The sequence below is a fragment of the Tachyglossus aculeatus genome, chromosome X4, assembly GCF_015852505.1.
Source record: "Tachyglossus aculeatus isolate mTacAcu1 chromosome X4, mTacAcu1.pri, whole genome shotgun sequence".
Lineage (NCBI taxonomy): Eukaryota > Metazoa > Chordata > Mammalia > Monotremata > Tachyglossidae > Tachyglossus > Tachyglossus aculeatus.
The window spans coordinates 40481252-40508389 of record NC_052098.1 but is presented as its reverse complement, the minus strand read 5'-3'; the positions used below and the strand labels follow the sequence as shown (position 1 = coordinate 40508389).

Here is a 27138-nt window from a genome sequence, read left to right as displayed (position 1 = left end):
CCTATCCAACAGCAGGTTCTTTCCTCTCCTCTCTCGGTGTGTCCCATGATCTAGTTTCACTCCCCTAAATCCTTCCCTCATAATCTTTGAAGGCCCATGTACATTTTCTGATAATCCTCTAGATCGTTCCCCCTCATTTGGGGGAACCTCTCCTGGTTCTCCTCTTATCTCTACGGTCATTCATTCTCAGTCTCTTTTGCAGGCTCCTCCTCCCCCTCCCATCCCCTTACTGTGGGGGTACCCCAAGGTTCAGTTCTTGGTCCCTTTCTGTTCTCGATCTACACTCACTCCCTTGGTGACCTCATTCACTGCCACGGCTTCAACTATTATCTCTATGCTGACGACACCCACATCTACATCTCTGCCCCTGCTCTCTCCCCCTCCTCCAGGCTCGCATCTCATCCTGCCTTCAGGACATCTCCATCTGGATGTCTGCCCGCCACCTAAAAACTCAACATGTCCAAGACTGAACTCCTTGTCTTCCCTCCCAAACTCTGCCCTCTCCCTGACTTTCCTATCACTGTGGACGGCACTACCATCCTTCCTGTCTCACAAGCCTGCAACCTTGGTGTCATCCTCGACTCCGCTCTCTTGTTCACCCCTCACATCCAAGGCTTCACCAAAACCTGCGGGTCTCAGCTCCACAACATTGCCAAGATCCACCCTTTCCTCTCCATCCAAACCGCTACCCTGCTCGTTCAAGCTCTCATCCTATCCCGTCTGGACTACTGCATCAGCCTCCTCTCTGATCTCCCATCCTCTTGTCTCTCCCCACTTCAATCCATACTTCATGCCGCTGCCCAGATTGTCCAGAAACGTTCTGGGCATGTTACACCCCTCTTCAAAAATCTCCAGTGGCTACCAATCTGCGCATCAGGCAGAAACTCCTCACCCTCGGCTTCAAGGCTCTCCATCACCTTGCCCCCTCCTACCTCACCTCCCTTCTCTCCTTCTACAGCCCAGCCCGCACCCTCCGCTCCTCTGCCGCTAATCTCCTCACCGTGCCTCGTTCTTGCCTGTCCCGCTGTCGACCCCCGGCCCACGTCATCCCCCTGGCCTGGAATGCTCTCCCTCCCAACATCCGCCAAGCTAGCTCTCTTCCTCCCTTCAAGGCCCTACTGAGAGCTCACCTCCTCCAGGAGGCCTTCCCAGACTGAGCCCCCTCCTTCCTCTCCCCCGCGTCCCCCTCTCCACCCCCCCGTCTTACCTCCTTCCCTTCCCCACAGCACCTGTATATATGTATATATGTTTGTACATACTTATTACTCTATTTATTTATTTTGCTTGTACATATCTATTCTATTTATTTTATTTTGTTAATATGTTTGGTTTTGTTCTCTGTCTCCCCCTTCTAGACTGTGAGCCCACTGTTGGGTAGGGACTGTCTCTATATGTTGCCAACTTGTACTTCCCAAGCACTTAGTACAGTGCTCTGCACACAGTAAGCGCTCAATAAATATGATTGATTGATTGATTGATTGATTCTTCAGGGATCTTTCCTTCAGGACCTTCCTTCCCCTTCCCCCATCCCCGTGGAGAACAGTTCTCCTGGTGCCTGCTACTCCAGGATCACGTCTCAGACCCTGTCAATCAATCGATCAATCAATCTTATTTACTGAGTGCTTCCTGTGTGCAGAACACTGTACTAAGAGTTTGGGAGAATATACTGTAACAATAGAGCAGACATTTTCCCTTCCCACAATGAGATGTACCCTCTCTCTCTCTCTGGGATCCCACAACAGAAGCTTCTCTGGCCGAAATGGCTGAGCTGCCTCTCTGCACTCTGGCGCCCTCTGTTCCTGCATTCTCAATTCTGCCCTGTGATTGGCTGTGTCCTAGGTGGCAGCCCCTGATAGGTCTCTTTAGCCTTTCCTCAGGGAAGGAGTCAGGAGGAGTGAGTTTTTTCCTCCATCCAGCAACTTCCAGAGTTTCTCCTCTCCTCTTCCTCTGAGCGTAGGGCTAGCTTGAGTGACCACCATCTGGACCACTGCTACGAGGCCTAACTACATCTCTCCCATTCCTCCAGGACAGCCAGGTATGAGAAGGGGGGAGGGTAGGCCTCAGGGGAAGGGGCTATTACCATGACAACAGTTCTGGACTAGGCCTGAAGCCTTCAACTGTCTACTAGTCAACTGTCCTTTCTTGCTCGGGTTTTATGGGGGCCCCTGTCATTTTCAACAGTCCTAACCTTTTTCAGAGGGCAGCAAAAGTCCTAACAAATGATTCCCCAATAGTAATCACATCTTCCAACTGGCTTTTTTTCAGGCTCTGCCACCAAGACACATTTGGTGGGGCCTGCTCAATTCATCAGGCACCTTCCTTACAGTGACCCTAGGGCCCCTTGCCTGCTTTGCTTCCTGTTACTGGAACAACATAGTCCCCCAGATTTCTGCTGCAATCTGAGCCCCCTCTGGAGACAGAGTTCAGCATTTATGGAAACAGGTAAAATGAAAAAGAGTAACAAAACCGCCCAATTTCAACATAGCCCCAAAGAGCGCATCATCTGCACCCACTCACCTGAGGAGAGCCCTTCTCCTCCCAAGCAGTTGGAGGCAGAGCAGGATTATCTCTCAGAAGGCACAAGCCATGAAATAAGGAGGCCGAGCACCGTCATCCTCTCCAAACGAGCCAGCCTGGAGGCCATGTTTCAGGATGAAGATAGCCGCCCTGTCATCCCGCCCCCAAGACGAGGTTTCGCAGCATGTTACATCTGTGGGAGAGAGTTTCGTTCCCAGTCTATCTCCATCCATGAACCCCAGTGCTTGGAGAAGTGGCACAGTGACAACAACAAGTTACCGAGGCACCTCAGGAGGCCGGTTCCTCAGAAACCCGAGGCTCTCAGCGGTACAGATGGTGCCACTGAGCTGGATCTAGATGAAGCTGTTTCCCAGAGCACTCAGATTCAGCTACTGACGTGTGAAAACTGTGATGGCTTGTTTCTGCCCGACCAACTCCCGGTTCACCGGAAGAGCTGTCAGCCGAAGGCTAGCGGATCCAACAAACTGAGCACTTCTCTCAGTCCCTACAGTAGGAAAATCCTAGGGGCCTCCCTGTTTCGTCCCCAGATTCTTCCCTGCTATATTTGTGGTGGGAAGTACAACTCCTTTTTCCTGCCCACTCATGAGCTCAGATGCCTAGAGAAGTGGAAGATGCGGAACGACGAACTCCCCGAAGAACTCCGCAAGTCTCCTCCACAGAAGCCTGAACCATCAACCTCCCAAGAGGGCTCCACCACCTTTGGGATTGTGAGCCGTGTGTCTCAAATGGTGGCCTGTTCCAACTGTGGCCGCACCTTTATCCCAGAACGATTGTCGTTGCATCGGAGTAGTTGCAAGGCTCCCGGGCCCATGATGAAGAAATTGATTCTGAGTGGCCGGCTTGCCAAAGAAGACCCGAGCAACAGTGGCCAGCAAAGTACGGAGGTGCCCTCCACATCTAGCAAGGTACAGTAATTCATAGCACACAGAGCTGTGAGACCTGCTGGGCTTCATCAGGTGGTGGGGGAGGTTGGTGGGGGAGGTGGGCTTGGACAGTGGAGAGGGGTGACCTGTGCTTTCCCTAGAACTGGATTCCGGTGCTTTTCCAGAGGCTGCCACCTGTGATTGACTGTGTTCTAGTGGCAACACCTGATATGTCTTTTGAGTCTTGCCTCAGGGAAGGAGTTGGGAAGAGTGAGTTTCTTCCTCCTCCAGTAACTTTTAGAGTTTCCTCTCTCCTCTTTCTCTGATTTGGGGCTACCGTGAGTGACCACCACCTGGACCACTGCTCTGAGGCCTAACTATAGCCCTCCCATGCCTGAACTGATCTCCATATCACAGTGATTCCTCAATCTTCTAATCTCCACCTCCCAAAAGATGGAAAGATGTGGTTCCCTTTTCCCAAGTCCCTCCTCATACAGACTTATCTCCCAAAGACCGCTATTTGCACTGAGTCATTAAGACTGTGTCTGGGGCACAAAGTTATAACTCCCTTTCTGACAATCAGGATTTATAGTGGTTTATTTTAGTCATCTACATTAGGAATTTGCTTTTGGCAATGCCGAGTTTTGTTGAGTGTCTCTTTTACTCAGAGAAAAATTATGTCCAAAACCCCAGATGTCTGTGGCAGAAATGAATCTGAATCATATGCTAAAGTACTTTGGGTACTTTATCAATCAATCAATCGTACTTATTGAGCGCTTACTGTGTGCAGAGCACTGTACTAAGCGCTTGGGAAGTGCAAGTTGGCAACATATAGAGACAGTCCCTACCCAACAGTGGGCTCACAGTCTAGAAGGGGGAGACAGAGAACAAAACCAAACATATTAACAAAATAAAATAAATAGAACAGATATGTACAAGTAAAATGAATAAATAAATAGAGTAATAAATACGTACAAACATATATACATATATACAGGTGCTGTGGGGAAGGGAAGGAGGTAAGCCGGGGGGGATGGAGAGGGGGACGAGGGGGAGAGGAAGGAGGGGGCTCAGTCTGGGAAGGCCTCCTGGAGGAGGTGAGCTCTCAGTAGGGCCTTGAAGGGAGGAAGAAAGCTAGCTTGGCGGATGTTGGGAGGGAGGGCATTCAGAGCCAGGGGATGACGTGGGCTGGGGGTCGACGGCGGGACAGGCGAGAACGAGGCATAGTGAGGAGATTAGCGGCAGAGGAGCGGAGGGTGCGGGCTGGGCTGTAGAAGGAGAGAAGGGAGGTGAGGTAGGAGGGGGCAAGGTGATGGAGAGCCTTGAAGCCGAGGTTGAGGAGTTTCTGCCTGATGTGCAGATTGATTGGTAGCCACTGGAGATTTTTGAGGAGGGGAGTAACATGCCCAGAACGTTTCTGGACAAAGACAATCTGGGCAGCAGCGTGAAGTATGGATTGAAGTGGGGAGAGACAAGAGGATGGGAGATCAGAGAGGAGGCTGATGCAGTAGTCCAGACAGGATAGGGTGAGAGCTTGAACGAGCAGGGTAGCGGTTTGGATGGAGAGGAAAGGGCAGATCTTGGCAATGTTGCAGAGCTGAGACCGGCAGGTTTTGGTGATGGCTTGGATGTGAGGGGTGAATGAGAGAGCGGAGTCGAGGATGACACCAAGGTTGCGGGCTTGTGAGACGGAAAGGATGGTAGTGCCGTCAACAGTCAGGGAGAGGGCAGGGTTTGGGAGGGAAGACAAGGATTTCAGTCTTGGACATGTTGAGTTTTAGGTGGCGGGCAGAAATCCAAATGGAGATGTCCTGAAGGCAGGATGAGATGCGAGCCTGGAGGGAAGGGGAGAGAGCAGGGGCAGAGATGTAGATTTGGGTGTCATCAGCGTAGAGATGATAGTTGAAGTCGTGGGAGCGAATGAGGTCACCAAGGGAGTGAGTGTAGATCGAGAACAGAAGGGGACCAAGAACTGAACCTTGGGGAACCCCCACAGTAAGGGGATGGGAGGGGGAGGAGGAGCCTGCAAAGGAGACTGAGAATGAACGACCGGAGAGATAAGAGGAGAACCAGGAGAGGACGGAGTCTGTGAAGCCAAGGTTAGATAGCGTGTTGAGGAGAAGGCGGTGGTCCACAGTGTCGAAGGCAGCTGAGAGGTTGAGGAGGATTAGGATAGAGTATGAGCCATTGGATTTGGCAAGCAGGAGGTCATTGGTGACTTTTGAGAGGGCAGTTTCCATATCCTGTCAGTACAATGGGTTTCCTTGAACGCTAGCAAACTGGCAATTTGTAAAACTCGGTATTTGCCTGGATGTAGCCAAAGGACTCGGTTGGGGCTATAGCAACAGCTGTTATATCAAACAGTTCAGTCTTTTAAAATGAGAATTGACCTTCATCCTAGTATGAGAGAAATGTACTCTTTTCATTTCACCTTCTGTGCTTAAAGATTCTAGATCCACTAGACTTGGAAGATTTGAAGATCATAGCCCTGAACTATGGAGAAAAATTGAACAAAAAAAGTCTTGCACAGTTTTTCCAATGAAGGTTCACAGGGGAATTCAAGTTTAGCTTCTTGAGCTGAAACAAATCTCCAAACTCTAAGAACTGCACCCAAAACCCCAAACTGGACTAACAAATGTGTTCTTAGCCTGCTATCCCCCCAACACTTTCCCTCCCCCTGACTCTACAACACACCCTTCTCCTCAGAAAGCAAGGTTTATTATCACTTCTTTTGGGTTAGGGCAGCAGGGAGAGCTGATCAGCACAAGGATGGGAGAAAGTGCTAAAATCACAGACTCGTAGCATTTTGCCTAGAAAAAGGACTCTGGGATTGGATCCATTTACTTGCATTGCTATATCCCAGATCATGAGAATAAGGAACGCCGTGGTCAGGATTCCTGTGTCTGTTGTCAGAGTACCCTGTGTGTTCCCAGGGATGGAGCCAACGGGCGGAGCTCAGCCACCCCAGCTAACCCAAACCAGCTCAGACAGATTGCTTTGCATGGATATCCCACTGAGTCACCCTGGATAGCCCAAGCATGGACGCAGAGCCTGTGTACGTGCTGTGGCATCAGAGGATTGTGAGACGTAGGCATAGGATCCTAGAGTGGCACCGTGGGCCCTAGAGTGGTGCCATGGCCTAGTGGAAAGAGCACAGGCTTAAGAGCCAGAGGACCTGCATTCTGACTCTGGCTCTGCCACTTGACTTCTGTGTGACTTTAAGCAAGTCTGGGCCTCAGTTTCCTCATCTGTAAAATGGGAATTCAGTACCTGATCTCCCTCTGACTTAGGCTATGAACCCCTGGTGGACAGGGACTGTGTCCAGCTTGATTATCTTGTATCTACCCTAGAGCTTGGCTATCAAGCTCTGTGCCTCAGTTACCTCATCTGTAAAATGGGGATGAAGACTGTGAGACCCACATGGGACAATCTGATCACCTTGTATCCTCCCCAGTGCTTAGAACAGTGCTTTGCACAGAGTAAGCGCTTAACAAATACCATTATTATTATTATTATTATTATTAATTGTATTTATTGAGCACATACTATGTGCAGAGCATTGCACTGAGTGCTCAGGAAAGTGCAAGTGCTCGGGAGAATGCAGTATAACAGAATTAATTGGTAGACATGTTTCCTGCCCACAAGGAGCCTACAGTCTAGGGGCACATAGTCAGCGCTTAACAAATACCAAAATTATTGTTATTATTATTTTTATTATTATTATAATTACCACCCCTGGGCCATGCATGAACATAAGCTCTGCCCAGGCAGACTCACTCACTCACTCACTCACTCACTCACTCACTCACTGTCAGAGTGGCAGAAAGAAAGCTGCTCACACTTGTGCATGCTGTTCTTGTACTAATCAAGTGCTTAATACAGTGCTTTGCACACAGTCAGCACTCAATAAATATGATTGAATGAATGAATAGTATTTATTGAGCACCTGCTGTGTACAGAGCAATGTACTAAGTGCTTGAGAGAGTATAATTGAATTAATATACATGATTTCTGCCCTCAAGCATCTCATGCTCTGGCAGGGGAGACAAGAGACTAGAATAAATTACAGCTAGGCAGAAGTAAAAGGGTAGATAAGCTATGTACATAAGTGTATATGTCATGAGTGTTTAAGCATTTAGGTAGTGTGGAAGATCTAAAATGACAATGGGGAGCATCAGAGAAGCAGCGTGGCTCAGTGGAAAAGAGCATGGGCTCCGGAGTCAGAGGTCATGGGTTCAAATCCCATCTCCGCCAATTGTTAGCTGTGTGACTTTGGGCAAGTCACTTAACTTCTCTGTGCCTCAGTTACCTCATCTGTAAAATGTGGATTAAGACTGTGAGCCCCCCATGGGACAACCTGATCACCTTGTAACCTCCCCAGCGCTTAGAACAGTGCTTTGCACATAGCGCTTAATAAATGCCATTATTATTATATAAAGTGGGGGGGAGATAATTAATTGGGGAAGCCCTCCTGGAGGAGATGTGATTTCAGAAGGGTTTTGAAGATGGAGAGAGCTGTGGTCTGTCGGATACAAAGTTAGATGGAGTTCCAGACAGAAGGGAGGGCGTGAGCAAATGATAAGTGGTGGGGAAGATAAGAAGGTCAGCCTGAGCTGAACAAAGCGTGTGAGCCAGGATGTAGTGAGAGACGAGAGAGCTGTTTGAGTGCCTTAAAGCCAGTGATCAAGAGTTTCTGCCTGATGCACAGAGGAAGAACCACTGTTGGAGGATTTTGAGGAGTGGGGAGATGTGTGGAGAATAACATTTTAGAAACCTGCTCTGCACAGCAGAGGGAAGTAAGGCCCAGAGAGGGGAGAGTGTAAAGAGGCTTATGCCATAATCAAGCTAGTATTTGATAAGTGGTGGCCAGGGTGGTAGCCATTTGGATGGGGCAGATCCTGGAAATGTAGGCGAAGAAATGTCAGGTTATGTGACAGCCAGAATATGGAAGTTGAAAGTGAGGGAGTAGTCCTGGGCAATAATACCCACTCAGGAGACATTCTTTGATTAATCTCCCTATATTCCCCCAACTGCCACTTCAGCAGTTCCATATCACCCTAAGCACTTGGGCACTCACACCCTCCATAGCATTTATGTTGCCCAAGGTCACACAGTAGGCAAGTGGTGGAGCTGGGATTAGAACCCAGGTCCTCTGACTCCCAGGCCTGTGCTCTTTCCACCAGGCCACGCTGCTTCCCTAGGCCACGCAGAGTGGAAGAGGCTGGCGGGATGTGGATGGGTTATCTGATCTCCAGGTGGCCTCACCAGGGAGAGTCGACACTTTCATTTTACTTTCAGAGAAAGAAAAGTTGGCTACCCTATCATGGAACATCTCTGGCTCCATATAAGTGCATTAAAATAGCTCTGTAACTCATCTATAATGGTGTGCGCAATTCTAGGTAATTTTGGAAAATAGTATCTGACTGTGGTTCAGAAGCCAACCTCCCATGTGTATCCTTGTTCCTATGAGAAAATTGGCTCTGATTTACAGCGTTTTGACATAAGGTGAATGAATGAATCGTGGTGTAAATCCGAGGACAGCCCATGTGGCATGTGAAGAGAATCAAAATTTTCTCTTCTATTTTAGAGCAGGTAACGGCTACCTGCTTAACATGTAATGGATAATAGTGATATTTCTGAATGGAGTTAGACTGGAGGGGAGAACATTAATCAGAAAAATCCTATCAGACATCTAGCTAGCATCTGGTGCTGCCACCTGGTGTTTCCTCTAGATGTAACTTCTAGCTGCAAAATAAAAGTGATTTGTCTTCTTCATTGTACATTACTCTGAGCTTTGCAATTCATCTTTCTAGAGAGATTGGATGAGGGGAAGAGATTATCCCTGCTTATTAGTGGTCAAAAGTGCCACTAATTCGGTTCTTTCCATCCTAAGTGCCACGAGGAGAAAGACCTCTTCTTTCTCCTCCCTTTCTCCTCCTCCTCTTCTTCTTTCTTTGGTTGCAGCAATGGGCAAATTGGATATCCTCATTTTGCCAGGGTTCCCAGGACACAAGCAGTCAAAGGTTCATACATGAACAAATGAGGTGTGGGAGAGAAAGGGAGGATAGTGAAAATACTTCATACCTGGTTTAAGTTTTGGACTCTGGCTGGCCTTAAGGCTGGGAATTTAAGCTACGGACAAAACCAATCCTGATACTTCAGGAAGAAATCGATATGCTCATGAAGGTTCCAGGTTATTTTACAGCTAATTGCCAGCTTTTCAAGGGAAGAAGCCCTAATTGTTTCAGCTGTTGAGTGGATAGTGGTATAGACACAGTCCATGATAATCACCCATTTTCCCTCTCCACCCCAGCACCCCAAGCCAGACCACATGGCTCTACATCTGTCTCTGTCTTAGACAACAGCAGTCCTTTCTCCACCGACCTGTTTTGCATGGGCTTGATCTCTGCACAGTAATTCCCATGGCAACAGCCCATTGTTGTGACCCAGCAGCATGGACTAGTGGAAAGAGCATGGGCCTGGGAGTCAGATGATCTGAGTTCTAATCCTGTCTCTGCCACTTGTAAACTGTGTGTACTTGAGGAAGTCATGTAACTTTTCTGTGCTTCTGTGACATCCTAGTAATACCTGTTCTCCCTCCTTCTTAAACCGTGAGCCCCATGTTGGACCTGGACTGGGTCCCACCAGATTATCTTGTATCTACTTCAGCACTTAGCACAGTGTTTGGCACATAGCACTTAACAAGTACCATTTAAAATTTTCATAAAACAATACTACCGAAGCTGGTGAAGATTCTGTTCCTTAATCAGTGCTGATATCAGCTTTTGGCTTCTGAGGGTGGGTTTGCTGGGGACTTGGAGGTGAGTGGAGGAAGGGGAAGCATCATGGAAGCTTGGAATTCAGGAACCAGGCTAATTGTAGATTGTCCGGAACAGGGGAAATAGACTTGCTGCTGAGTCTGGGATGCAGGAATCAGGCCACTGGCAGTGAGTGGAAATACCTTTACAGTGTAATTCAATACTGATCGACCTGTTTTCCATAGTAATGGACAGAACCCTTATAGAACCATTGAGAAGCAGAATGGCCCAGTGGATAAAGCACAGGCCTGGGAGTCAGGAGGGCCTGGGTTCTAACCCCAGCTCTGCCACTTGTCTGCTGTGTGACCTTGGACAAATCATTACACTTCTCTGGGCCTCAGTTACCTCATCTGTAAAATGGGGATTAAGACTGTGAGCCCCATGTGAGACATGGACTGTATTCAACCTGACTATCCTGTGTCTACCCCAGTGCTTAGTACAGTGCCTGGCACAAAGTAAAGCTTTGTGCTTAACCAACATCATTAAAAAATCCATTCATTCACCCCAAAGGGTGAAAGCTGCCTCACTGAAGTTGTTCCAGTACAATTCCACAATCCTTCCACAGGGTCCAGGTACCAAGGAAGCTCATGTTTGGATTGTTTTTGTTTTGGTTTGAATTATTTGTACATTATTATAACAATAGTGGCATAAATAATATCCATTCTCAGTTTGATCTTTTCTCAGTTTCTCTCAATCTGAGGTCTCAAGAACCCAACCTATGGACTAGCTGATTTGAATAGTAATAATAAAAATAATAATAATAAAGTTATTTGTTAAGTGCATACTATGTGACAATCACTGGGGTAGATACAAGTTAATCAGGTTGAACACAGTCCCTATCCTATATGGGGCTCACAGTCTAAGTAGGAGGTTAGAAAGATATCGAATCCCTATTTTACATTTGAGGAAACTGAGGCATGAAGAATTTAAGTGACTTGCCCAACCAAGTGGCAGAGCTGAGTTCGGAACCTAAGTCCTCTGACTCCTAGACCCGTGCTCTTTTCACTAGGCCACGCTGCTTCCCACATCACACAGTTTCACATGACACCAGGTTTTATAAGTACACCACTATTATATTTCTGTATTTTGATATCATCATTGTTTGGAAATCCAGCCCCCTCACCCCCCATTTCCCAGTATCCCTCCCCACCCTCTTCCCTGGTTCTGAATGAGCATTTGGCCTCTCTCAAAATGAAAAGTTGGTCCAAAATCTCCCGTCTCCCCAGTGTTCTCATCATCCCTGAAGCCGTGACACTGGAGCCACCTTCATTCATTCAGTTATATTTATTGAGTGCTTACTGTATGCAGAGCACTGTACTAAGCTCCATCAGACTAGATGTCCAGTATCACATTTGCTTTGGGAAGATCACAAGTTGAGATTCTCCTCACTCAGCACTTGGAACTCTTTGCTAGGCCCTAATCTTTCTTCTAACCCTCCAACCAAACTTAGCAGTGGCATCCATAAATTGGATTCCATAGAGGAATTCTATCTGGAGCAGGTAGGTCACAGTGGACATATTCGATGGTTAAAATGTTTAAAATGCCTAGTGGAAGCTCTGCCCACGAAATCTGGAAACTTGGACTTCCTTGATGCCCATTGAGTTGGGAGTGTCCCACCATCTTCTCAGACCACCCCTAACCCCAATCTTTGCCTCCAAGTCCTGTGTTTCTCAGCTCATGACTCCTATCCCAGTCTCCTACCCTGACATTCTCACTCCTGTCTTGTTTCTTTCAGCCCTGCTAGGGTGGTCTGAGTGCTGAGATCTTGAGAAATGCCCAGATCCCATTACCCAGCTTTATAAAACCTGAGGGCTTAGCTGGAGTGTGGAAGTCAGCAGGTGCTCTGAAATGGACCTTAAAAGGTCAACAGTTCATTCTCCTGCTTCTAGGTAGGATGACACCAATTTCAGCATTAACGCTGTCAAACCTGTTCTTCAAAATCCCCAGAGACAAAATTCCCCAATTTCCTCCTTTGTGAGGGGTTTACTTTCAATTAATCAACTAATCAAGGGAAGCAGCATGGCCTCGTGGAAAGAACATAGGCCCCGGAGTCAGAGGACCTGTACTCTAATCCTGGCTCTGCCTCTTGTCAGCCGTGTGATCTTAAGCAAGTCACTTAACTTCTCTGTGCCTCAGTTACCTCATCTGTAAAATGGAGAATGGAGAATAAGCCTGCGAGCCCTTCTGTGAGCCCTCCTGTGTGGTGTCCAAACCGATTAGTACTGTGCCTGGCACTTAGAAGAGCGTAACAAATGCCATTAAAAAATAAATGGGCCAATAGTATTCATTGAGCACCTACTGTGTGCAGGACACTGTATTAAGCACTTGGGAGATTACAATAGAGTAAATAGATATATCCCTGCACTCAAGTATCTTTCAACCAAGCAATGGAGACAGACACTAAACTAATTTACAGACATGAGAAAGGAAAATATAAACATGAGTTGGTACTTAAATAATAGGGCACAAAAGAGCTGATTATAAGTGCTAAGAAAGAAGTGAGTGCCCCAGTGGGTAGATGGCACAGAAGTGCAAAAGTGGTAGTGAGGGAAATATTACCCAGGAAGAATGGAGATTAATCAGAGAAGGCCATCTAGAATGGGTAGAATTTCAGGAGGGCTTTAAAGATGGGGAAACTGCAGTCAGTCAGGTTTGAAATGGAAGGGAGTTCTAGTCAGGGGACGAGGATGAACAGGTGGTCGATGGTGGGAAGGTCAAGAATGAGGCAAAATGAGAAAGTTGGCTTGAGAGGAATGATGAGAGCCAGCTGGGGATGTAGTGGGTGAAGAGAGTGGATATGATGTGGAGAGGACTGGGAAACCTTTGGAGGTTATTTCGTCAGGTGCAGGAAATGTGCCTACGAACTCTATTATATTTGTTCTCTCCTAAGTGCTTAGTACAATCCTCTGCACACAGTAAGCACTCAATAAATATGATTGATTGATTGAATTAGGTTGTGGAGGATTAGGGAGATGTGTGCAGAATGACTTCAGAAAAGTAATCCGGGCAGTGAGGTTGTTGTATGGACCAGCATCTTCTGCTGCATTGTAAACGTTTTCCTTCCGGTTTTGTCCCCTCTGGAAACAGAGATGTTGGTCATCACTTGGAAAATGAAACACATTTATTCTCACATTCATATGATTTTTAAAATCATATTTGTTAAGTCCTTACTGGGTGCCAAGCACTGTACTCTGTGCTGGGGTAGATACAAGCTAATCAGGTTGGACACAGTCCCTGTCCCACACGGAGCTCACTGTCTTAATCCCCATTTGACAGATGAGGTAACAGGGCACAGAGAAGTGAATTGATTTGCCCAAGGTCACACAGCAGACAAGTGGTAGAGCTGGAATAAGAACCCAGGTCCTTCTGATGCCCAGGCCTGTGCTCTGTCCAATAGGCAACACTGCTTCTCCAAATGGCCTCTCTCCCTCTTTAAGTTCCCTTACAGCCCTTCAGACCCCAGTGGGGAAGGAAAATGTCTATTCTCTTAGCAGCCTGCCATGCTACAGACCTGTTGCTCTGTATCACTTCCCTCTTCCTGCCTTCCCAGCTTCATTGTCTTCTCAATTCTGGGCCTGAGTTCTGACATTTGACCTGGCCAAGCCCAGTAGTTTGCTAAGAGCAGCCTGAGCTGTTGCCATTCAATCGGACATTTGAAGCAAAAAATGGGAACGGCTTCCAGTCCCAGTCTTTGCCCCAAAAAGTCATACTGGGGCAAAACGAAATGGAGAACATTTAATCAAAACCATCTCCCCACAACCCCACCATCTCAATCAATGCACATTAAACTAAGCAGCCTACACTGAAAGGAAACTTTCAAAATGACATGTTGCTCCAAGAAATTCAGTGTCTCAAATGTTTTCATCCCCAAATTGTGCTTCAGGTAAGGGGGATCGATTTTTCAATCCTATCTCTCAGAATGAAAGAACGAAATGGTGAAACTCACCAAGTCACTGACCAAGAATGCCACCAGCTCCTTTTTCAGGTACACAGAGCTGTTTTCATATGAACAACATTTCTGAACAGATAGGCCAACACTTTCCTGTTGTTGAGCCTCTCTTAAAAGATGCAAAACAAAACAGTGAGCTGTAAGGAATAGACAGTCTCCTGTCCAGTAATCAGACTGGATTGGAAAATTCCTTTACATGGCATCCAGTGATTTCCAAAAACAATTCAATTTCAAACAATGATCCTTCCAGATGTGACATTGGGGTAGAACAGCTTGCAAATGTCAGAAATGAATGTGAAACACCACTTATTACTCAAAGCCCAAACAAATTTCAAGCTTCACAATTGCTGAAGTTTGGGAGATTAACCAAGCAGCTCTTATTACCCTTTTTGGGTTTTCACTTATCTATTCTGGGTGTAGTGAGTGTGGGGAGTGGAAAGAGGAAGGGTCAAATGTTTCCTGTGGTCCTTCAGCGAGTAGCTTTAAAAATTATGCTGAACTTAAGACATACAGCATCATTTCCCCCTATTCCTTTCTGGTGTGTGATCTGCTTAAGCTGTATCTCAAAGCAGCTCAAATAATTTTGGAGAATGGGAACTTTCTAAACCAACAAAGCAGTCACTACTGATCCTTTTGCCCCTGGGAGCAGCACCCAGTGGCAGCAAACAGTGCCAACTTTGTGTTTCTGTCCTTCTTGGACACCTTTCTTTGGGACCTCAGGCCCCTCAAGCACCTTTTAAACACACATGCACACCCTCCTACACAGTCCCCCATGGCCTAGTGACTAGAGCACAGGCCTGGGAGTCAGAAGGACCTGGGTTCTAATCCCAGCTCTGCCACTTCTGCTGTGTGACCTTGTGCAAATCACTTCTCTTCTCTGTGCCTCAGTTACCTCATATGTAAAATGGGGATTACCTCATCTATAAAATGTGGGACAGAGACTGTGTCCAACCCGATTTGCTTGTATCCACCCCAGCGCTTAGTGCAGTGCCTGGCACACAGTAGCACCTAACAAATGCCCCACGAGCCTAAATAAGACCCATCCTTTTCTTGAGCACTGCCATGGAGCTGTATCTAGTGTTTGCGAGAATAAGCTGTTGCCTCAGGAATTACTGTGCAGTGACCAGTTCCACACAGAACAGATCAGTGGAGAAAGGATTGCTGTTGTCGAGGGCAGAGCAGGATGTAGAGTCAAGTGATCTGTCTTGAGGTGCTTTTGGGATGGAGAAGGAAAGTGAGTGACTGTCATGGACTGTGTCCACACCATTATCCACTCAACAAGTGAAACAATTAAGACTTCTTCCCTTGAAAATCTGGCAGTTAGCAAATGGCCAAATTGGGCATCCATGTCGTGCTGGGGTTCCCAGGCCACAAGCAATCAAATATTTAAACTTGAACAAGTTTGGTGTCAGGAAGGAAGGGAAACGGCATGGTCTAGTGGATAGAGCATTGGACTGGGAGTCAGGGGACCTGGGTTCTAATCCTGACTCTACCACTTACCTGCTGTGTGATCTTGGGCAAGTCACTTCTCTGTGCCTCAGTTTCCTCATCTGTAAAATGAGGATTAGATATCTGATCTTCCTCCTCCTTAAACTGTGAGTTCCTTGTGGGACAGGGACTGTATCTGATCTGACTATCTTGTATCTACCCCAGCGCTTAGTACAGTGCTTGTCATATAGTAAGTGCTTAACAAATAACCATTATGATTCTTTTAATTATTAATATCACAATATATCATATGTGATATAATGTAATACATGCTATATATTATATAATATATTACGCTAATATAATAGTAAAGTAATCCTCACCTGGTTCAACATTTGAGGTATGGCTTGCCTTGATCTGGGGAATTCAAGGACAAAACCAATCCCGTTACTCCCGGGCAGAAATCCATATGCTCATGAAGGATCCAGATTGGTTTGCCCTCCCAGCCCAATTTCTCCAGATCAGTGAAGTCCAGTCTTGCGCAGTCAGGGAGCATACAGCCTGCCATGCTCACTTCACCCCAAAAGTGCACTCTTTTTTTACAATTATGCTGATCCTAGGCTCCATGTGCACTCTTTCTTATCACTCTTTTAACAATTCCCAGCAGACCCCCTTCTCCCTTCCTGGAGCACCATGCCACTGCTAGCCCTGGACAAAGCACACTGGTAGATGAGCCAGGGGAAAAGGGGGATGGGGAAGGAGTGGCAAGGGGACACACATAAGTGCTTATTGAGCACAGGGGGTTACCTGGTTTGGAGGGAGAGTCAGGACTAAAACATTGACGATAAGATGATCCCCGAGTAAAAATACAAATATAATCCCGTTGTTGGGTAGGGACCGTCTCTATATGTTGCCGACTTGTACTTCCCAAGCACTTAGTACAGTGCTCTGCACACAGTAAGTGCTCAATAAATATGATTGAATGAATGAATGAATATAATGGTACTTCTTAAGTGCTTACTGTGTTCCAGGCACCATACTAAGCGCTAGGGTAGATACAAGATAATCAGGTTGGACACAGTCCCTGTCCCACATGGCACTCACAGTCTAGGTCAGAGGGAGGAGGAATTAATCCTTATTTTACAAATGAGGTAACTGAAGCCCAGAGAAATTCAGGGACTTGCCCAAGATAACACAGCACGCAAGTGTAACCTCATAGTGGGCAAAGAACATGTCTACCAACTGCTATATTGTACTCTCCCAAGTGCTCAGTACAGTGTTCTAAACACAGTAAGCACCCAATAAATATCACTGATTGAAAGTAGCAGAGCTGGGATTAAAACGCAGGTCCTCTGACTCCCAAGCCTGTGCTCTTTCCACTGGGTCGTGCCCCTTCTTTTAGTTGAATGGTCTCCATAGAGTTCTCAAATCTCACTTTCACTTTCTGACTGGCCAGTATAAAAGTGAGGTCATAACCAGCAATTATAGACTTCTGGGGATGGAGTATTTTATTTTTTCCTAAAACAGAATTCCCACCTGGAATGTAGGAAATATTGTTCCTAATATTGTTTGCAGTGTGGAACTGAGGTGCAGTTAATCTAATCTGTGGCCTCATGGCCACTTTACGTCAGCCAGACTAGAACTTCCTGCCTCGCCTTCCTTTCTGTGCTTTGGCAAAATGTGACAAGGTTGCCACAGAGAAACAATTTTCCTTCCTAGGCTTTCATTTCCCCGTACTTTTTCTAGACTATAATATGCTTGCTCTCTGATCCTCAGGAGATTCTGTGGTTACGGGAGAGGGATCTTGGGGGCATTGGCCCAAGTTATGAACCTCTTATTCTCACTCCCATGTTCATCAGAAAATAGCACTTCTCATAAATTTGAGTTGGGCTCAGTGTCTCCTTGGAACACTGTGGCTTAGTGGATAGAGCATGAGCCTGGGAGTCAGAAGGTCATGGGTTCTAATCCCGGCTCTCCCACTTGTCTGCTGTGTGGCCTTGGGCAAGCCACTTCACTTCTTCTGGGCTTCAGTTACCTCATCTGTAAAATGGGGATGGAGACTCTGAGCCCTATGTGGGACAGGGACTGTATCTAACCCGATTTGCTTGTATTCACCACAGTGCTTAGTACAGTGTCTGGCACACAGTAAGTGCTTAATAAGTACCATTATTATTTAGTCTAACCCGATTTGCTTGTATCCACCACAGTGCTTAGTACAGTGTCTGGCACACAGTAAGTACTTAATAAGTACCATAATTATTATTATTTATTATTATAAGGACTGAGAAGCAGGAAATTATTGAGAAATAAAAGCAGTCTCTTATCTTCATCCAGACTTAATGATCTTTTTCTCAACTAATTGGAACTGGGCTGGCTTTTTGCTTAGCTGGGGTTGTTCAAAACTCAGGAGTAAATACTCTCCAGTCTAATTATAGACCATTCAAGCTCCCTTCTGCTTAATATTAACCATATTCAGCTTCTTGTGGCATTTATTTTCCTCTTTCCCTTTGGTTTTCAGGGCTCTCTTTCTGATTACCGTCCTCAAATTTTTTCTAATAAAGGAAGTCTCTGCAAATGTGACATGAATGTCTTTATTTGTGACACAGCATTTGTTTGCATCTGTCGCTTCTGTGCTTAAATGCTGGCTTCAGTTAATTCTTTTTCCTCATAGAAATTTAATAAAATCATTATTCTTAACAGCAGAGTAGAGAAAAAAATAATTATTCTTTAAAACTGGAATCTCTGTCTCTATAAGTGAACATGTACAATCAATCAATCATATTTACTGAGTGCTTACTGTATACAGAGCACTGTATTAAGTGCTTGGGAAAATACAATACAATAGAGTTGGGGTACACATTCCCTGCCCACAGTGAGCTGACAGTCTAGGGGACATGTACAAATCACTAGAAAACTGTTCCTAGAACAAAACCAAATTTTCTTTCTTTGCATCTGGTCCCATTAGGTCTAAATTCCTTTTCCACTCTTCTCCTGAACAATGTGTTAGGGTAAACCCAACTAAAACTCAGGAAATGACAGGAATCGATTGATCTATCCCTGAACTTTCCCAACTACCACATCCCAATTAACCTTGGGGAGGTTTCAAACAGATTTGGATCTCGTTGAAGCAAACATCATTGCAATTTAAATACTTATTTTGAAACCAAAATGGCATCATAATGATTCTTCAATGAAATTGTTGCTTGCAGCCACCTGTGGTAAGGCACCCACCAGTGATATTTTGCTATATATGTGGCCGGGCATATGGAACAAAATCCATTAGCATCCATGAACCACAGTGTCTTCAAAAGTGGCATGCAGAAAACAGTGCACGACCCAAGGAGTTACAAAGACCGGAACCCCAGAAACCTGAAGCCTTGTCCAAAGAAGGTAAGAGTCTTGGGTGAGGGGGGATGGGGAGGAGGGCCAAAGTGATATTAAATGAGAGAAGTTCTTATACCACTACCCCAAGATACAGACCACCCATGGATACAACCCCTCAGCAATGCAATGCCTTATTGCAAGAAGCCTTCAAAAGATGAAGAAGTCATTGCCTTCCCATCCCAGGTAAAATTGGGAGATTAAGAAGTCATATAAATTTTTAGTAAAGCAGATTAATTTATTGGAGTGATTTATCCTATTCCACCTGGATTACTGTATCGACCTCCTTGCTGACCTCCCTTCCTCCTGTCTCTCCTCACTCCTGTTCATACTTCACTCTGTTCCCCAGATCATACAAAAAAGTTCAGACCGTGTTCCCCACTCCTCAAAACCTCCAGTGGTTGCCCACCCACCTCCTCATCAAGAGAAACTCCTTACCCTCGACTTTAAAGCACTCAATCACCCTGCCCCCTCCCACCTCACCTTGGTACTCTCCTACTACAACCCAATCCTCACACTTCGCTCCTCTAATGCTTACCTTCTCACTGTACCTCTATCTCATCTGTCTCGCCATCTACCTCTCACCCACATCCTGCCACTGGCCTGGAACACCCTTCCTCCTCATATCTGACAGACAATTACTCTCCCCTATCCCTCCCAAATCCTTAGTGAAGGCACATCTACTCCAAGAGGACTTCCATGACTAATCCCTCTTTTCCTTTTCTTCAACTCCCTTCTGCTTCACCCTGACTTATTCCCTTTATTCACCCCACTCCCAGCCCCACAACACTTATGTGTATATACATAAGTTATTTATTTATTTATTTTTATTAATGTCTGCCTCCCCATCTAGACTGTAAGCTAGTTGTGGGCAGGGAATGTATCTGTTATAGTGTTATATTGTACTCTCCCAAGCACTTAGAACAGTACATTGCACATAGTAAGTGCTCAGTAAATACGATTGACTGACTGACTGAAGAGGGCCAGATGTAAAGAGGAGTTGTGAGGAGCTGTTTAGAATCAATCAATCGTATTTATTGAGCGCTTACTGTGTGCAGAGCACTATACTAAGCACTTGGGAAGTACAAGTTGACAACATATAGAGACAGTCCCTACCCAACAGTGGGCTCACAGTCTGAAGGTATTAGCCTGCTACCAGGTGCTTTATGAAAACAAGAGAAAGCTGTCATTCCACTTAAATGAGACAAATTTTTCAATTAAGTTGAAAAAACACCACCACAATCAATAGAAAACCTTCTACGTTTGCAGCCTCCTTCAAAAAATCACAGTCTTACTATGGCTCCTCATTTAGTTAATGTAATGTAACGTTATGTTTGAATTACTTAAAAAATCAACAATAGTTTAGTGATGTTTATGCTAATCACATATAACACATCAAGAACTTTCAGATTATTTTTTCAAAGGTTTTGAAACAGATCCAAATTTATAACACGTAAGTGTACGGGCATGATATAGCCATTCACAATACATCCACATTTTAGAGGATCACATCTCGGCCCTATCGTAGGGTATGCTTGTTTCCAAGTGGACAAAATTATTCCGTTAATTGTTAACCAACAAATGCCCAGTCTCTATTCAAGTGTCCCTCTCTTAATCTTGCTACTCTTCCTGTCATTCCCAAAGCAGGATTCTCCAAAGCAGGATTCTCTCCCCCAGCAATCTGTCCTGATTAGCCCAGGTTTCAGGCCCTGGTTCTCCTGCCTCCCTGACCCCCTTCCCCCCTCCCCCCCCCAACCCCCCACTCTTTCTCTTCCTTGCCCCTTCCCTCTGACCCTACCTTTGCCCCTGCTGTGGCACAGTCATCCCAGCCAGTCATCAGCTGGAAGCCACCTCCAAGTCAATCAAGCACTGGGCAGTGACCCAGAACAGTGAACCAAAGAGAGGTGACGTCTACATTATCAGTGGAAATGCTGTGCTCTTGAAGTCAGCTACTTCTGAAGAGCAGCCTAGAGTCAGTCGCTAACAAATGCGAGCTAGTCAGAGTCAAAACGTTCTCTTCCAATATCAAGGCACAGGCATCCTGCTTCCAGAGAAACCCACAGAGGCCGCCGGCTGTCAGCCCACATGGCATAAACTCACCCTGCTTCCAGGCCATCTGGGGTGTCTTCTCTGAGAGTAGCAATAGCGATTCAAATGCATTAGAGGAAACAAACATGCTTCCCAACAAGAGGCTCTGATCCATGACTCATAGAGGCTCAGGCTTAGGCCACTAATCTGGGCACCTAAATCACTAATGCTTTTGGCCCCCCATGCTGAGATAGAACAAAGAGCAGTAGTAGCATTTCCCCTTTCATTGACTGGCTAATGAGTGGAAAGTACAATGTTGGAAAGTACAATTCAGCAACAGAGATAGACAATCCCTGATTTGCGTCTTAGTAAGCACTTAATAAATACCATTGATTAATTGGGTTATGGAACACCATTTTGCATCTTATTAAGCAATAAATATGATTGATAGATTGACTGATTGATTGACCCCGATGAGACCCAGAAATCCCAGAACTAGGTTCTAGGTAGTGCCATCCCTGCCCCTTCTCCCCAGGGCACAACCAAGGAGCTATGAAAACATTTTCTCACAACTGGTAATAGGACTGCAATTACTGTTAACATATCTATTTAGCATTAGCTAAGCCCCCTCCCCACCCAACCCCAGCCAAAAAACCCCCAAAACCCAGAAAAACCCAAAACGGTTCAGTTAGTACAGAGTTGGACAGAAGGGTCAAGTTTGCTCAGAGCAAGCTTATTTTTTTGAAGAAATTCTCTCAGCAGGAAATCTGGCTTTGGCCCAGATGTGCATGGGACAAATCTAATGTTCAGCGCCAAGTGACAATAGAGGGAAATGTGCTGTGCAGACAGGGTTAGCATTTTTGGAGCCATGTATTCTAGCTCCACCTCAGAGCCCTTGCCAAGAAACCTTACTGACAGCACTACAGACCTTTCCACCCCTAAGCTCCTTTCCCTGAGCCTGCTGCCCTGGGTATCCTCGACATTCAGGGAGGATGGTGGTGGATGCAAGAGAAAGCACAGAGCAACCACGAATACCAGCTGTCAGTCCAGCAGACTCCCAAAGCAATCAGGAAATGCACAGAACGTTGACATCTTTCCACAAATATGCTGTGTGCATAAACACAAACTAACACTTTTGGCCCCCCCATGCTGAACTAGAACAAAGAGCAGTAGTAGCATTTCCCCTTTCATTGACTGGCTAATGAATGAAATGTCATCCATGCCATTATGACGAGGCAAGATCAATCAATCAATCAATGGTATTTATTGAATGCTTACTGTGTGGAGAGCACTGCACTAAGCTCTTGGGAGGTACAATATAACAGAGTTGATAGACAGGTTCTACAATGTTTCAACCTCTTGTCAGGTTTGCTTTATACAAATGCAGGAGGATGTGAAAAGTATTTGGAGGGCAAACCTCTGGCCAATGAAATAGGATATTTGGGAGTGAGAGGAGCCTGGTGTAAGAGAAGCAGTGTGGCTTAGTGGAAAGAGCACGGGCTTGGGAGGCAGAGGTGGTGGGTTCTAATTCTGCTCCACCACTTATCAGCTGTGTGACTTTGGGCAAGTCACTTAACTTCTCTGTGCCTCAGTTACCTCATCTGTAAAATGGGGATGAAGACTGTGAGCCCCATGTGGGACAACCTGATGATCTTGTATCCCCCCCAGAGCTTAGAACAGTGCTGTGCACATAGTAAGCACTTAATAAATGCCATCATTAAGTAACTTACCCAAAGTCACACAGCTGACAATTGGAAGAGCTGGGATTCAAACCCATGACCCCTGACTCCAAAGCCCGTGCTGTTTCCACTGAGCCATGCTGCTTAAGTGCTTAGTACAGTGCTCTGCACATAGTAAGCACTTAATAAATACCATTGATTGATTGATTGATTGAGTTATGGTACACCATTTCATTCATTCAGTCATACTTATTGAGACCTTACTGTGTGCAGAGCACTGTACTAAGTGCTTGGAAAGTACAATTCAGCAACAGAGGGAGACAATCCCTGATTTGCATCTTAGTAGGCGCTTAATAAACACCATTGATTAATTGGGTTATGGAACACCATTTGCATCTGAGTAAGCCATAAATAGATAGATTGATTGATTGATTGGTCCTGCTGAGACCCAGAAATCCCAGAACTATATTCAAGGTAGTGCCATCCCTGCCCCTTCTCCCCAAATATGTTGCAAATCTTCTCCACGGGGAATTTAGTCTACTAAATGCCCACGGCTATAATGAAATCTTTCTTGTTTGAATTCAGGTAGACTTTCCCTATCATGCATCACTGAAGAAACTCAGCTGCAGAAAGTTTTGTGTTTGAGTTAGACCATACTGGGGGAAAGAGAAAGCCAGCTCTCTCTCATGCACGCACATGCTTTTTATTTGTTTGAAAGACTTTTCAAAGTACACCAAATACACATTCATTTCCTGCCAGGAGGGTGATCCTTCTTCAGCCAAAGGAGAAGCAGGGTTCGTTGCTCATCTGGTAAAAAGAACGTTAGGAACAGGAACATTAAGGGATCTAAAGCTTGTTGTGGTCATAGGAACCCCTCAGTAGGACTCAAACTGCCTGATCCCTTAATGAAGAAATAAATGCAGGGTTAGGGAGAGAAACCACGTCATATTTTACAATGGCCTGGGTACATTTTTTAAAGTGGCCTGTTTGCTCACAGTTTGAAGGCAGAGTCCATTTAATGCATTTAAGCCTCTCTATAAGTGCCTTTTGCCGAGATTGAGTCCCACACTGTTCTTCCAAAATCAAGCCAGATGCATGTTTCCCCTCAGCTGCCAAAGCTGATTACAGCTTGGAGATGTCATTGTTAAGATGATAGGCCTTTTTTATTTAAGGAAATCTCTTTTCAGCAGCTTAGCTGTTCCGGGTGGCAAACTTCAAGCTAATCATTTAGGAAAACTGGTTACAAAGTAAGAGAGATAACAAGATTGCAAGGTACAACTTGTGTGGATTTCTGTCTGACGGGTAGTTTGGGTTATCAAAATGTTCTCCCCAAGCCCAGGAGAAGAGGAACATATCTCTTGGTAAGATCATATATATGAGTATTTATTATATATTTATTTATTTATTATAAATATATATAATATATTATATTTATTTATTTATTTTACTTGTACATATCTATTCTATTTATTTTATTTTGTTAGTATGTTTGGTTTTGTTCTCTGTCTCCCCCTTTTAGACTGTGAGCCCACTGTTGGGTAGGGACTGTCTCTATATGTTGCCAATTTGTACTTCCCAAGCGCTTAGTACAGTGCTCTGCACATAGTAAACGCTCAATAAATATGATTGATGATGATGGGTGGTGAACAGGAATAACATTAAAGAAGCCTGTCATATTTGCAAATGGTTGTGTGAAAGCAAAGAGGTTGATAATGAGTCACGAAGGTAGATCGTGACCCTTAGCACAAGGCTTTCCCATCAACACAAGGTGCGTAAATGCTTCATTTCGTGATTAACTTTACTGACCCTCTGGGAGAATAAGCAGACTTTTTTTGTAAGAGCAATATGATTTGGCCAACAGGCTCAGTCAACAGGTATTTCCTGAAAATATTTTCCATAAAGAGTAGAATATGGTTCTCCAGAATGAAAACTGATCCTGCTTTTTTTCCCTTTTCCAGACAAAGGCTTCTGTGATCTCCGTGCTTTAAAGGAGGCTTTATTGAAGAGTTCCCAGAGTCAGCTGGTTCCTTGTGATACTTGCGGGCGTAAGTTCCTTCCAGACAGACTGATTGTCCACCAGCGTTCTTGTAAGCCAAAAGCAGCCAAGTAAAGCCTTCTCTCACCAGTGTTAAAAGAACAATATCGCACTGGAAAGATGTCAGAGTGCAGGGAGAGACAGTGGTGGGCGTGTGTGTGTATGTGTGTGTGTGTGTGTGTGTGTCTGAAAAGGGGGCCTAGGTGTCCTAGAATACTCACAGCACCTGGTGAAATAATTCTTAAGAGTTTCTGGGTCCAGAGGAATGGTCGACGTTCTCCAGTGAGTCAAATCCAATGATGGGGCAAAGAGTGTCCAGGCCCAATGGACAAGTTTCTCACTTTGGTCAGTTGGCCTGGTGGTTGTTCTTCAAGACCGAAGAGAGAATCATAAGAATATGAGCAATGTCTAGAATTCTGTCTCCAATTGAGGCACAAGGATGTTTGGAGGAGCTGTGTGGTAGTAACCACCCAAGACATTTATCCTCATGGTTTTGGATGGACCATCTATCACCCCTAACCTTTTCTCCTACTTCTCTAAATTTCTCTCATGTTGCCTTTTGTCCACGGAGCTATCCAAGCCCCTCTTGAACCCATTGAGATTGCCTCATTTCCTGAGCAGCCAGTTCTCCTCCCACTTCCTTGGGCTCAGGAAGACTATAGGTTTTATATTCAATCTTTCAAAGAGGCTACTGGGTTATGTTGGGTTCCAGAGGGACACAGGAAACTGCCTGGACCCTCCTTGGCCTCTGAGTTGTCCTAACTGGGTCACCTCCTCCTTCCTTTGTGCTCAGCCTCACCTGTGGATCTGTCCTTTCCTAGAACTACAGTCTGGACCCTGTTCCCCAGAGGGACAGGGTCCAAATCTGAAGCATTTCGCTCCCAGTATCTGATTCAATCCAACCTTCTGGGTTAAGCCCAGGAGTTCTCTAACTCGTTGAAAGTGACCAGATCTCACCTGAAGTCTCACCTTCTCCAGAAGTTAAAGCTCTAAACCTGATGGTCTGGCCTGTATCCACTTTTTTTGTTTGTTTGTTCTGTTTTGGTTTTTTTTGTTGTTGGGTTTTTTTTTACCCCCATAGCTTTTATGTTTAAGATTTCTGATTCAAGGAAGAGGCCCAAGATTAGAAAATTCAACCTAGAGCCCAGCTATCAGTAGTAATGACATCAATGGAAGAGAACTGGCATGAACTCAAAACAAGACCTCACTGATCCAGGAAGCCACTTGCCTGCTTTTTTCCTTTCCCCTGACCTAACTCCCCCATCTCCGGTCAATTCAGACTGAAACATCTCAGTGCCCTCTGAAGAGACGAACTCCTCGATCAATGGTGGGCACTTGGGGGTGAGGAAGGAGGGAGGGTTGTTTGAAATTCTACATTTCCTTGAAGTCAGTAAACCTGACAAATGTGTATTAGTTCCCAGGGAGATTACCCTTCCACCGATGATGAAGAGCAGATGAAGGTTAAGGTATTTAGGATGGCTAGGCTGATCCAGGCTATTCCTGGCGCTGGATGTGATATTATTACAGGCATCTGAAAAAATGTAGCTTCCCCACCACCCGTGGTAACTAGTTCTGAGCAAACTTTAATGGAATTCCCCACTCTCATGGATGGAGTTCAGGCCATGGGAAGCGTTCCAGGTTTTCTCTGATGATCATTTGATCATTTGCACATTGCAGGCATTCACATCAAGCCTGGAAGGAATAATCCCAGCTGAAAGGGAGCATGGGGAGCTGAATGAACTTGATGCATGAGCCCGGCCTCACTTCCTGGAGTGGGGTGGGCTAGGTAACAGGCCCACAATCCTGGAGCTCCTTTTGGGTTGATCTTGGGCCTCATCCTGGCCTTGGGTGGATTGGATTAAGCTGGGATCCAGATTTTCAACCCATCCAAGGCCCTACTCTTTTCTCCCCCTACTTTCCCCTCTTGACTCGGCTTTTTCAGCTGCTCCCCTCACTCCCAGGCCTGGGTGGGCACCATGTCCATTCCAGGAAGGGGAGAGGGTTTTCCTTTCTCCATTCGTGGTGACCCTTACTCTCCTTTGGAGAGCAGTCCCCTCCTTTATCACTCTCTCACACTGACCGGCCCTCAGGCCCAGGGATCACTTTGCCTGTTTCTGCTGGTTGGGGCAAAGATGAAAAATGTTTTCCTGCCTGTGGGGGAAACAAAGAAAAACCCAACTGGCATGTGGAAAACTGCTGATAGTGACTAAAATGAAACTGAAGGAAGGCTGAAAAAAATGAAGTTATAGCACCAGGAAATGCACAACTAATTCCCAGACAAGAAGGTTTGCAAGAATCTGGGTCTACACGCACACACTCCTGTGTCTCGCCAGCCCACAGAAATTGGGTTTCATAGAGGCTCCGATGCCCATGGTAGCGAATCACTATTTGTTTGGGCACCAGGGGAGAGGGGTCGAAG

General features: G+C 45.7%; 2 protein-coding genes across 3 annotated transcripts in view; both read left to right on the top strand.

Annotated features, from left to right (window-relative positions):
* The first annotated feature begins 2403 nt into the window (after nucleotides 1-2403).
* Nucleotides 2404-25400, top strand: LOC119948013 (zinc finger protein 474-like). The gene is made up of 3 exons (XM_038769801.1): nucleotides 2404-3443; nucleotides 18806-18986; nucleotides 24643-25400. The coding sequence occupies exons 1-3, from the start codon at nucleotides 2433-2435 to the stop codon at nucleotides 24792-24794; spliced, it is 1344 nt and encodes a 447-aa protein (XP_038625729.1). The 5' UTR covers nucleotides 2404-2432; the 3' UTR covers nucleotides 24795-25400.
* The window catches only part of LOC119948011 (synuclein alpha interacting protein), a 259871-nt gene continuing 256767 nt past the window's right edge, over nucleotides 24035-27138 (top strand). For both annotated transcript variants that reach the window (XM_038769796.1, XM_038769799.1), the window contains exons 1-2: nucleotides 24035-24045; nucleotides 24643-24729. The gene's annotated coding sequence lies outside the window, so the exon portion shown is untranslated. The remainder of the gene's footprint in view (nucleotides 24046-24642; nucleotides 24730-27138) is intronic.

Coding starts and splice junctions, on each gene's coding strand:
- LOC119948013 (XM_038769801.1), top strand. CDS start 2,433: ATGGAAACAGGTAAAATGAAAAAGAGTAACAAAACCGCCCAATTTCAA. Junction 3,444..18,805: donor TGCCCTCCACATCTAGCAAG/GTACAGTAATTC, acceptor TGTTGCTTGCAG/CCACCTGTGGTAAGGCACCC. Junction 18,987..24,642: donor TGAAGCCTTGTCCAAAGAAG/GTAAGAGTCTTG, acceptor TCCCTTTTCCAG/ACAAAGGCTTCTGTGATCTC.